This window comes from Perognathus longimembris, chromosome 23 (assembly GCF_023159225.1).
Source record: "Perognathus longimembris pacificus isolate PPM17 chromosome 23, ASM2315922v1, whole genome shotgun sequence".
Classification (NCBI taxonomy): domain Eukaryota; kingdom Metazoa; phylum Chordata; class Mammalia; order Rodentia; family Heteromyidae; genus Perognathus; species Perognathus longimembris.
The window spans coordinates 16,133,803-16,145,926 of record NC_063183.1 but is presented as its reverse complement, the minus strand read 5'-3'; the positions used below and the strand labels follow the sequence as shown (position 1 = coordinate 16,145,926).

At 46.1% G+C, this 12,124-nt stretch overlaps 2 protein-coding genes across 6 annotated transcripts in view; one reads left to right on the top strand and one right to left on the bottom strand.

The window, feature by feature from the left end:
• Positions 1-4,264, bottom strand: part of LOC125340644 (phospholipid-transporting ATPase ABCA3) — a 44,485-nt gene extending 40,221 nt beyond the window's left edge. For 3 of the 5 annotated variants that reach the window (XM_048332398.1, XM_048332395.1, XM_048332399.1), the window contains exon 1: positions 4,118-4,264. The gene's annotated coding sequence lies outside the window, so the exon portion shown is untranslated. Of the gene's footprint in view, positions 1-787; positions 942-4,117 lie in introns of all 5 variants that reach the window. The other 2 variants (XM_048332397.1, XM_048332396.1) reach the window with 2 other exon arrangements.
• A 133-nt stretch (positions 4,265-4,397) lies between these two features.
• LOC125340533 (ATP-binding cassette sub-family A member 17-like) overlaps positions 4,398-12,124 on the top strand; it is a 51,382-nt gene continuing 43,655 nt past the window's right edge. The window contains exons 1-4 of the mRNA XM_048332194.1: positions 4,398-4,444; positions 7,448-7,528; positions 9,021-9,282; positions 11,242-11,369. Coding sequence (XP_048188151.1) covers positions 7,475-7,528; positions 9,021-9,282; positions 11,242-11,369 — 444 coding nt within the window. The 5' untranslated portion in view covers positions 4,398-4,444; positions 7,448-7,474. The remainder of the gene's footprint in view (positions 4,445-7,447; positions 7,529-9,020; positions 9,283-11,241; positions 11,370-12,124) is intronic.

The window sequence follows — 12,124 nt, the reverse complement described above, 5'->3', positions numbered from 1 at the left end:
TTAATAGAGTTCAGTGAGAGATTTTAGGTGATTAGAGGCATGTTCTTATAGGAGGTGGGGAGCCCCAACTCTTTCCTTCCTTCCTCCCTCTCTCCCTCCCTACCCTCTCTCTTTATCTTCTCTCTCTTTCTTTCTCTCTCTTTTCTTTTTTTCTTTCTCTTTTTCTTTCTCTTCCTCTTCCTTCTTACCTCCCTCCCCCCCCTTGTTTGTTCGTTCTTTCCTTTTTCTTTTTTGTTGGTTGTGGGGTTTGAAATCAGGGCCTGGGCATTATCCCTGAGCTCAAGGCTCAAGGCTAGGGCTCTATCACTTTGAGTCACAATGTCACTTCTGGTTTTCTGGCGGTTAACTTGAGATAAAGAGTCTCACAGATTTTCTTACCCCAACTGCCTTTGAACCCTGATCCTCAGATCTCAGCCTTTTGAGTAGCTAGGATTACAGGCCTGAGCCATTAACACCTGGCTCACTTTTTCTTTCCTTTGGGTCTTAGTCATGAGGAAAGCAATTCTGCTCTGCTACACATTAGTGCCTGGCCATGCTATGCTGCCTCACTATAGGCCCCAAAGCAAGGTGCCAATGGATTGTGGATGGAAACCTCTAAAACTGGGCCAAAATAACCTTTTTCTGTTTCAAAGTTGATACAGCTCAGGTATTTGCTAACAGTAATATGAAGCTAATGAACACAAGATGTTTTCATAATTATGTTATTATGTTTCTAAAGATGCTTCAAGAGTACTATCTACACAAACATTTATACCAAAAAGCCTTGGAGACCAGAATTTCTACCCACCCTGCTAAGCCTCCAAACACATACCAGCCCAAACGCATCATGAGCGCTGACATGACTGGGGAATGGGATGGAAAGTGACTACTCTGACCCAGAAGTGCAGTCGATGTGCCTTCACAGGCATATCAAATGCACTGGTAAATGCCACCACTGAGTCCTGAAATAAAGAGGATTTAGAACCAGGTGGTCAGATGCTGGGACTTAGGTTTCACTAAGAGTTTATAAATGGGATATGAACTTGATCACATGGTTTTCTTTTTTTTTTTGGCCAGTCCTGGGCCTTGGACTCAGGGCCTGAGCACTGTCCCTGGCTTCTTCCCGCTCAAGGCTAGCACTCTGCCACTTGAGCCACAGCGCCGCTTCTGGCCGTTTTCTGTATATGTGGTGCTGGGGAATCGAACCTAGGGCCTCGTGTATCCGAGGCAGGCACTCTTGCCACTAGGCTATATCCCCAGCCCCATGGTTTTCATTTTTAAAAAGCAGTTTACATATTAGGTTTTGTACAATTTGTATGATAGAAAATTTTAATCATATATACCTCATATCTTATTCCCTTAAACTTTGTATTTGTATGTCCACATCTAATTGTATTTCTATGTTCATGTCAGGACAATAGTATGTAGTTATAGTTTAAGGTCAGATAAATTAGATGGAAGTGTACATTTAAATTGTTTATATACAGTGTATAGGAAAAGTTTGAGGACAGCTTGTTTACACAATGGACCTTGTTTGGGTTAGGCAGGCACAAACTTCCAAGCTTCCAGGTCTGAGGCTGGGTAGTCTGCTTTACAGGTCAAGGTGGAGATCCAGTTTTGTGGAGTGTGAAGCATTGACTCCTGCCTTATTCCCCCAGGTCAAGCAAGACACCAGGTGTGCACGAACAGGCTTGACAACATGTCTGTCCACAGGCAGGTTATTCCAACCTGGGCCTGGCAATGACACTGCCCTGGGCCCCCAAGAGATCATAGCCTATTTTTTATTTCCTGCTTCCTTGTTAATCCCTATATAAGCCCACCCCCAAATCCAGTCTCTCGCACAACCTCCAAACCTGTGGGAAGGTCTGTGCCCCTTTCTGGCAATGAACAGTTCTCGCCTGTTGATGATTGAGTCAGGGTGCACACTCATCACTACCTGGTTTGTCCAGGTCAGGAGGCACTAGTTTCCCTAGAATATGAAGTACCTGGTAGGGCTTGGAAGAGTGTATTTGAGGCCAAATAAATAGACCAAAGGGGTCTCTAGAGAACTAGTTCCACACAAAATCTGTGTGGCTGTCTGCTTACCTCTCCCTTGCTGCAGCCTCGGCCCCATTCCCCATCCAGGCCACCTTGCTGCCTTCCTAGGTACAGTCAATGAGGCAACGAGTATCCCCAGAGAGGTAACCATGGATCTTCTGCCATAAGCAAGGCACCAAGGAGCTCATTACACAGCTCCTGCAAAAGTTTCCCAGTAGCCTGTTGACTCCAGGCTTGGAGCCATCTAAGGGGACAGAGGCTGGTGCAGGAAACAGGTCTTTATCTCCCTACATGGTGATGGCCTTCAATTTGTCTGCTTGGACTATCACTCACCACATCTCGCTCTACCGGCTCAAACCCTATCACTTTCCAGCCCACTTCTAGTGCCAGGATCTCTATGAGGCAGTCTCTGATAACCCTGGTGTGGGAGTTTTTCATCTTGGCTACACAACAGAATCATCTGGGCCTGCTTTCAGAAAGAGACTGATGTCTGATCCTTATCCTATCCCCTAAGTTCCTGGGCTCTGGTCTGGGTATGTGAACTTTTACTTAGGAGAATCTGAAGTGCAACCTAGGTTCAGAGTTCCTTCTGTTGAAAGTCATCTGCTTCTACCTCTGGACACTTGTGGCAATCTTTTCTGGATGTGCCATATAGCACTTATTTTGTTCTGTTACTTGTGAATAATTCCTTTGGCTCCATTTAAAGACACCAAGAGTAGCAACCATGTCCACTGATCCCAGGAATCATGCCCAGGGCCTTGCCTGCTAGAGCAGTGAATGTTGCTCTGGACAGACTGAGAAGCAAAGGAGCCTCCTGCCATTGCAGAAAGCTGGGTGGGAGGCGAAACTGTAGACTCTGAGTGGGGTCTTTCCAGTTAAGATTAAGTCAGTATAGGTTCCCATGAAACTGCCTGGCCCATATAGTACTGGGGAAGGCTAGTATCTTGATCAGAACAACTTCCCTCTTATGCTCCAAAACAGACTGTTCCATCAGAAGGGATAGAGATGGAAAGAGGTGACCATAGTTGTCAGATATAGTAAGCAAGGATTCAATTTATTTCTTTTTCTAAGTGTCATGTCTAAGGGTAGGTGGGGGAGAGTCCCAAAGCATCCATTTAAACCAATTTCCTCCCTTTCTCTACATTTCCCATGAGGCAAGTGTTCTAAAATGGTCATCTTTTCAGTTTATAAATGTTAACATCAAAACTTTCTGAATGAGATGATAAGGTTGCTTAGAAGAAAAGAATGGTACTTGACCCTTTAATCTCTAAGCATCAGCCACTCATCCTAAGGGGCATTGCCAGAGTTCCCCATCTTGCGGGGAGAGCAAACACCTAGATCCACCCTTGCTTCAAGGAATCCTAGGCGGTGAGGCAAACAGGCAGGCAGAAATACCCTTTGAGCCAAGCTTCCCATGGGCCACACACAGGGAAGGCAGCCGGGCACTCATGCATGCAGCATACAGTGCAGCACCTGCCCAGGCCGATGAGGAAGGCAGCTCTGCCCTGGGGGGCTGGCACCATCGCCTACTCAGACCAGGTCCTGGACACCACACAGGACACAGGAAGGAGCTCAGGCTACTGCAAGCCCCTCACTCTGTCCAATCTCGCACATGGGAGGTGCCCCCAAATCCTACCCTGATCCCTCTATTCTGAGGTTTGCTAAAATGAGAAGGGTGGAGCACCCAGAGCAGTGCAGCACCCCACTCCGCACAACCGCTGGGTGCGGCCGGGAGCGTGCGGGAGGGGGGTGGTGGCTCACCGCAACCGGGGGTGACCCATCGTTCCCCGATTACCGGCACGGGGAGCGCTGCGGCTATCTGTCCACCCGCTGGGCCCGCACAAAGGACCCCACAGCGCCCTGGCTTCCAGAGCTTGTTCTCCCGCGAGCCCCGCAGCTCCGGCGGGGCGGCCGACGCGGGGCAACACCCAGACCTCCCGCACCGCGCCACGCCGCACGGCGATGTGCTCCTGCGGGGAGCTGTGCGGGGCCGGGCGCCGGCGGCCCGGCGCGCCGGGAGGAGTCTGCCCGCAGGGCCCCGGCTGGAGGCACGACCCGCCAGGGTAGGAAACAGCAGCGAATCGGTCCCGGGAGCACTCACCGACCCTCAGCGCCCGAGAGGCGGCAGTAGGCGCGGCCCTCCCGAGGGCTTCCCTTCCTCGGTCTCCCGGTTCCGCCCCTGCCTCGAAGGGGGAAGACTGAGGCCGACGGTGACAGCAGTGAGGCTGTCCAGCGCTAAAGGGCGGCCGCGACCCGCGACCGCTGACTGACACGCCAGGCGGCTCCGGCTCCTGCAGGGGGCGCGCTGCTTGCGCGTGCGCAGTGAGCCGCCCCTGCAGGTGCCGGATCAACCCCGGCGGTCTCAGACGCTCCAGCGTTTAGGATCTCGCGCCTGCGTAGTGCCTGTACATGTTCAGTTCCAGCAAAGGTGTGTATGTACGTGTGTGTGTGTGACAGAGAGGAACGGGTTGTCACGCGGCATTGTGCATGCGTCCCTAGTGCCGCCAGGCATCTGTATGTGACACCGCTACAGGGTCCCACAAATGTCGCCCACGTCCGCCGGGCCCCTCTCCCCCCGCTCCCACTCCCGCACCATCTCGCGTGTGCGTAGTGGGTAGCACCTGCGGTGCGCGGCGCCCATCGTCCACGCCTGCGCAGTGTTCTGCGCCGACGTCGGAGCCCCACGTGCGAGGCGGAGCGCGCGACGCCGAAGTCGGCTGACTGACGCCGCGGTGGCCCTGACTGGAAAGTGGAGACAGGCCTCCCACAGCGGCCGAAGTGGTCGCACTGGGGAGTGTGCACTCTCACGTCCATTTTTCCCATTTCCCTTTCTTCTGTACCTCCTCGGCCCCCTCGCTCTACCTAGCTCCTCCAGTTACTGGCAGGCAGGAGGCCGGGATGGCCGAGGTTCCGGGGTCTCCCGGCGGGGGCGGGAGTCGGGGTGGGGTCGGCGCGCGGGCCTATCAGGCGGGGCGGGGTCGGCGCGGGGCCTACAGTTGCCCGGGGCGGTGCTCTGAGCTCCGGCGACGCGGGGCCTCACCAGGGGCCAGTGCTGCGACTCGGGTGAGTGAGGCTCGGCGCACCTGGACACGGTCCAACGCGGAGTGCGCTGGGCTGGGCGGGAACCAGTCTCCCGCCCCCAGGCTCTGTGGAGCGAAGCGGTGGCGCCTGGTCGCCGACAGCCTCACCTCTTTTTAAGGTGGGGTTGTGGTTGGGTTAGCCCCGTGGAAAGGGTCTCGACCTGACGCGTGCACAATGCTGACTCCAAGAACTCCCTATTTAATTTCTAAATTAAGGTTAGGGGTGCTTTCTCTAGAAAGATGGTTTATGGAAATGAAATAATTTGTGTCCTTATAGTGTGGGTTCTAATACAAATATATATTATACTTGAGAAACAAAAAGATTAAAGAGAGAGGGAAATTTTGTTGTAGTGGTGCTGGAGTTTGAACTCGGGGCCTCAAGCTATGCTAACAGGTTTTATTACCTGAGTCACAGTCTCAGTGGTGGTTGTTGTTTTTTTAATCTTCAAGTATCATTGTTTTCTTATTCTTACTCCAACTATATGCCTATTAAAACTGCCTTCTCCTTAACTAGTCACTTAATTGTGTCAAAGTTTACTGAATGTGTACCATGTACTACCTCTGTTCATGTGCCTGAGAATTTAAGCAATTAGGTGGACCAAAAACATTTCCTGGCTTTATTGATCATACATCTAGTAGGGGAATTAAATGAAACATCATGTTCATTTGTTTAAAGCTTCTAAGGCTGAATGTTGTGGCTTACACCTATAATCGCAGCTACTGAGAAAGTAGAGATCAGGATGATCATGGTTCAGGGCCAGCCCAAGCAAAAAGTTAGGAAGACTCCATCTCCATAAATTGGATTTGGTAGCATGTATCCGTAGTGCCAGCTACATGGGATGCCATAAGTAGACAAGGGATGTTTTTCTTTGTCGGTGCTAGGGATTGAACCAGGACCTTGCAATTGCTAGGAAAGCCTTTTGCCATTGAGCTACATCTAGCCCAACTTTTTTTTTTTTAAGAGCTTCTTTTTTTTTTTTCTTTAGGTCTTTTCTTTTTCTGGTACTGGGGATTGAACTCATTGCACTTGCTAGACTAGCACTTTGCCACTGAGCCACATCCCAGTCCTGGAGGCCATAGGTAGGAGGCCCACAGTCCAAGGCTAGCTCCAGGAAATAATGAGACTTTTATCTGAAAAATAAAGCAAACAAATAAACAAAAAAGGACCGGGTTCCTGGAACGGAGCAGAAAGAAATAGGCAACTCATCCGTGTTAACACAGGAGGGCAGTGTGTACTCACCTCTGGTAAAGGAAACACAAATGTTGCAGCACAAATATGTCTAGGAAGAGCATCTGGGTCTATGACACAGGAGCAAGAAAAGGAGAGGAAGTGAAGTAGAATAAGAACATTAACAAACATTATCTCAAAGACCTTGTAGGTCACTATAAGGCAAGACTTTTCCTTGGAAGGAAATGGGATCCATTAGAGAGTTTGGGGCAGAGGAGTAGATGTGATCTGAGTTGAAGCTGGACACTCTTGTCACTGCGTGGAAATTGGATTGCAAAGAGGCAGGAGGAGATAGGAGGACAGCACTGCAAAGGCTATTGCAGAAATTCATACAAAGATGCTAAGAGTAAAGGTATTTCAATGGTAGGGCCATCAGGATTTGCTGACAAACTGGATTGGGGCTTTAGAAAAGAGAATGAAAAATAATACATGAATAATCATGTGTGACTCAAAAGAAGGAAATGACAAGAATTGAGGTGGAAGGGACAGTAGAACAACCTGTTTCAGGAGGAACAAGACTAACTCAGTTTGGGGGGCAAGGAATATGGCCTAGTGGCAAGAGTGCTTGCCTCATATACATGAAGCACCGTATATATAGGAAAGGCCAAAAGTGGCGCTGTGGCTCAAGTGGAACAGTGCTAGCCTTGAGCAAAATGAAGCCAGGGAGAGTGCCCGGCCTTGAGTCCAAGCCCCAGGACTGGCCAAAAAACAAACGAACCAAAAAAAAAAAATACTCAGTTTGGCCAGGTCAAGTTTGAGGTAAAGCTTATGGAGTTAGGTATTAGGGATTAGAGTTCAGAGCAAGTTCCATACTGGAGCTATAACTATAGACATCATCAGCATGTGGATCCTCCCCCAAGACTCAGTGAGATCACTTTTGGAGTGTTTCTGGAAAAGACAGGAGTCAATAGACTTAAACCCCAGAACACTTTATTGTTTAGAGGTTAGTGAGAGGGGAAAAAAATCACCCCCAAAAGACTGACAAGGGATACTGGAAAGTTTGGAGGAAAAATAGTCTGCCATAATATTCTACAAATTCTAAGAAGAAAGTCACTCAAAGATGAAAAAGTACCTCAGAACTTTTGTATTATATATAATATTTCCTCTTTTGCTTCCTATCTAGGGGTGAGCCTCCTCTTCAGCTAGAAAAATGACAGTGTCCAGGAAGTTAAAGCTTCTTCTCTGGAAAAATTTTGTATTAAAGGTGTGTATAGCATAATACATATGAAAATAGCATAATGAAACCTGGTTAAAATATCAAACAGCTCAAAAGGAGTGGGAAGCTGGGTATCAATGACTCATACCTACAATCTTAGCTACACAGAAGGCTTAGATCAGATGGATCAAGGTTCAGGGCCAGGGCTGGGAAGGTGGCTTAGTGGTAGAGTGCTTGGGTAGCATGCATGAAGCTCTGGGTTTGATTCCTCAGTATCACATAAGCAAAAAAAGCCTAAGTGGTGCTTTGGCTCAAGTGGTAGAATGCTTGCGTTAAAAAGAAGCTTGGGGGGGCTGGGGATATAGCCTAGCGGCAAGAGTGCCTGCCTCGGATACACGAGGCCCTAGGTTCGATTCCCCAGCACCACATATACGGAAAACGGCCAGAAGCGGCGCTGTGGCTCAAGTGGCAGAGTGCTAGCCTTGAGCGGGAAGAAGCCAGGGACAGTGCTCAGGCCCTGAGTCCAAGGCCCAGGACTGGCAAAAAAAAAAAAAAAAAAAAAAAAGAACTTGGGGGTAGTGCCCAGGCCCTGAGTTCAAGCCCCAGGCCTGGGCAAAAAGTTTGCAAGATCCCCAGTTCAATAGAAAAAAAAAGCTGATGTGGTGTGGTGCTGCACATCTGTCACCCCAGCTCTGATGGAGCACATAAATAGGAAGATTATAGTCCAAGCCAGCACTGACAAAAAAAAGTGAGACTCAATCTCAAAAATAATCAGAGTGAAAAGGACAGAAGGCGTGGGTTAAGAGAGAGAGCAAGTATGAAGTATGCCTGGCAAGTATGAGGCACTGAGTTCAAACTCTAGTAATTAAAAAAAGGGGAGATGGGAAGGACATGGTAGAGGGATTAAGAAAGAATAATATAGATGGTGTATATTTGGCCAAACTATATATATGTATATAATGATCATGGTGCAACAACTTTGAGCAATTGATTTATGTCAATAATTTTTAACGGTATATGGTTATCCATGGAGAAGCTATAGATCCTTAAAAGTGCTTGAATGCTTAAGTTAAATTGTTTAATAATAAAATGAGTTAAATAAAAATTGAGAACATTATTTGTAAAGGGATCTTTTTCCGAAAATCAGTCATATTTCCATAGTACTTCTGTTGAGGTTTATTATTAAAGATGACATTATTGCTCTTGATTTTTAGTCATTACTGTTATAGAAAAGGCCAAGATGGAAATGTTGCTAGTTCTTCTTTGTTGTTGTTGTTATTCAAAACCAGGACCCAAACTTAGTATGTAACATTTTCACTCATTGATTAGTGCTTTACCACTTGAGCCATGCCTCCAACACCATCTAGCAAGTTCTATCCTTTTTCATGTATTGTCTAGGAAAGCTGGAAGAAATCAAAGGAATAATTTTTATTCCAAAGGAATAAAGTGATAAAAGGATTCTTACTGGAAGAACATATGTCATATAATAGTGACTGGTGTTCTGTTTTAAGCTAACATGTAGCTTTTGTTTTTATTTTAGAAGCGGAAGACTCTCATAACAGTGCTTGAAATCTTGATGCCATTACTCTTTTCTGCACTTGTGTTGTATCTTCGTTTCAGCAGTGTTCCAAAACCAAGACCTCGTACTGACTACCACCCATTTGATGTCACTTCACTGCCAGAATTCTTCTATAACTATCCAGTGAAAACTAAATTTCAACTAGTTTATATTCCTTCCAAAAGTGAAACTTTGAAAGCTCTCACTGAAATGGTGGAACAAACCTTTGACGTTGAGTTCGAAGGTTAGACATAAGATGGGGTAAGAGTAGGGAGGGCTCTTTTATGATGCACAGTTGGAGGTCATTTACTGAGAGTTCTTTAAAAAGTGATTCCAAACCTGGGTCTCCAAACCCTACAGAGCTCATTGTGCCATGGTAGATAAGGAGATGCTGATCAACACATTCTTACTAGTTCAAAGACCACAGGCTTTATGTTAAATGTTTGTTTATAACTCACTATCCTGACTCTGTTATCTCACATTAAACAGAAGGTCTGATTGCCAGTTATTACAAGTCTGCCTAAGCAAAAGTGGAAAGCATTCAGATTCTGACAGTCCTCTCTGCTTCTCTTGTCCCATTGTAATCCATTCTTCAGAGGCATCTCCAAGTGCCCCATCAGTAACTTTCCAGACTGAGCCATGCTTTTCTCCCCCCCCACCCCCACCCCGCCAGTGTTCCTCTTCCCAGTGTTCTCTCAATCTGCTCATGTGAGTCACTTGGAACCGGCCATTCCTGTGTGCCACTCCCTCTGATCCTTTAGATTTCAGTGGAAACTACCCCTAGGAAGGCAGCTAAATAGATTTTAAGTTTCTTGCCTTTTCCTTTTTGTACTTCATTGAATCTGCTTGACATTTTCTTAGCTTTTCCATCAATGTTTAATCCCATACTCGCTTGCTTTCTGCATATTATCTGCCTTTCCCATTGGACTCCACCTCTACAAGGCAGAGGACCCTGTCTGCTCTGGTTATCACCATGCCTCATACAGTGCCTGGCACATAGTAAGTGGCCCAGTAAATGTTTCTTGAATAAATTAATATGGTTAGGTAGATACAAATTTTCCCAATTGTTGAATCTGCAAAAGAAATTTATTCTAAGTTGAGGCTGGGAATGTGGCCTAGTGGTAGAGTACTTGCCTAGCATGCATGAAGCCCTGGGTTCCTCCTCAGTATACACAGACAAAGCTGGAAGTGGTGCTCAAAGTTACTTTGTTACCTATGCTACTGCAAAAATATTCTGATAACTCACAGGGTCTAAAATGAAATGAAAGATTACTCCTCTCCCAACTCTTGTACTGCTCAGTATGGACAACTAACTTTTGAAGGTCCTCACCACCATTTTGTTTTCTTGGCATCCAAACAATGTTAACCACAGACAGCCAAATTAGAACTAAATTTCAGAGAGTTGAATTGTTAGTCTCACATTATAAAATCACTACTGAATAGTTCAGTTTATCTTTTGAAAGATAGTCTGGAAGTATTCACAGGTAGCATGTCACTTAGCAGATTGAGGTGTGTATGTGTGTATATGTATGTGTTTGAGAAACTTCCTTCTAAATGAAAAAAAAAAGTAAAACTTAGATCTTAAGCCTGAACGGGATAAAGCAGGATTTAAACTTCCTACAAGAGCATAGATCACTCTACAACAAGAAGCTATAGGTCTCAAGTTACATGATCAGGATTTAAATTTCTTCCTTCCTCAGCATTACTTTCTTGATGTCTCAAGACCCTGCCTAGTAAGACACTGTTCCTAGGATCACTACAGATGTCTCAAAAGTTCTGTACTGAATTACAAGAGTCACATCTTTTCCTTATTTTCTTTTTCTCTTTTTGTGTTTGCAGAATGAATGAGTGAGTGAATGGAAAAGTAAGCTGGCATATTAAATCATAGGTAAAGTTGGGCAGTTGGCTCATGCTGGTAATTCTAGTTAGGAGCCTGAGATCTGAGGATTGTAGTTTAAAGCCAGCCACAGCAGAAAAGTCTATAAAGACCCTTATCTCCAATAAACTACAAAAAGCCAGAAGTGGAGGTGTGGCTCAAGTGGTAGAACACTAACCTTAAGCATAAAAGCCCAGGAATGGCCCCCAGGCCCAGAATTCAAGCCCCTGAACTGGCAATACATATACATATATATAAAGAGGAGTGGGCTGCCAGCATTCACCTTCAAACCCATCTACTCACTGACTGGATTTTTCCTCTCTGTAGTTCTAGGATTTTCTTCAGTGCCCTCGTTTGAAAGTTATATAATTAAGGATCCCAGAGCTTTCTACGCATTGGTGGGGATTGTTTTGGGCCATAATTTCAGTGACAGCAATGAACCTTTGCCACTTGCGGTAAGAAAATCATTCTGTAACAATCTTACTGTGCACTCTGACCTAGAATATGGGTCTGAGAGTGGCTGATCTACCGCTCTCCTTTCCTCTGTGGTAGCTTTGCCATCTTACTGTACAACCTAGTGTTTAAAGTACCAGTTTTCAGAGTTTTGTTTTGCCTTTTAGATAGATACTTTATTAGCTTGCATTAGTTATACAGGGGAGGATTTTATTGTTACATTTCCATACATGTTTATGATACATTCCAACCAATCTTATCCCCTTTATCACTCTCCCGTCCCCTTTTTTCCCTTCCCATAACAATTTCAACAGGTTCATTATTCTGTTTTCATAAAAGTTGCAATCTGTTCCTTTTTGTTTTGTTTTGTCAGTCTTGAACTCAGAGCCTGGGTGCTCTTTCTGAGTTTTTCTTCTTATGGCTAGTACTCTACCACTTTGAGCCACAATGCCACTTCCAGTTTTCTGGTGTTTAATTGGAGATAAGGGTCTCATGAACTTTCCTGCTGAGGCTGGCTTTAAACCATAATCCTCAGATCTCAGCCTCTTAGTTTGTTTTGTTTTTTGGTTGGTCGTGAGGCTTGAACTCTGTGCCTGGGCACTGTCCTTGAGCTCTTTGGCTCAAGGCTAGCACTCCACCACTTGAGCCACAGCACCACTTCCAGTTTTCTGTTGGTTAATTGGAGATAAGAGTCTCTGTTTTGTTTTTTTGCCAGTCCTGGGGCTTGGACTCAGGGCTTGAGCACTGTCCCTGGCTT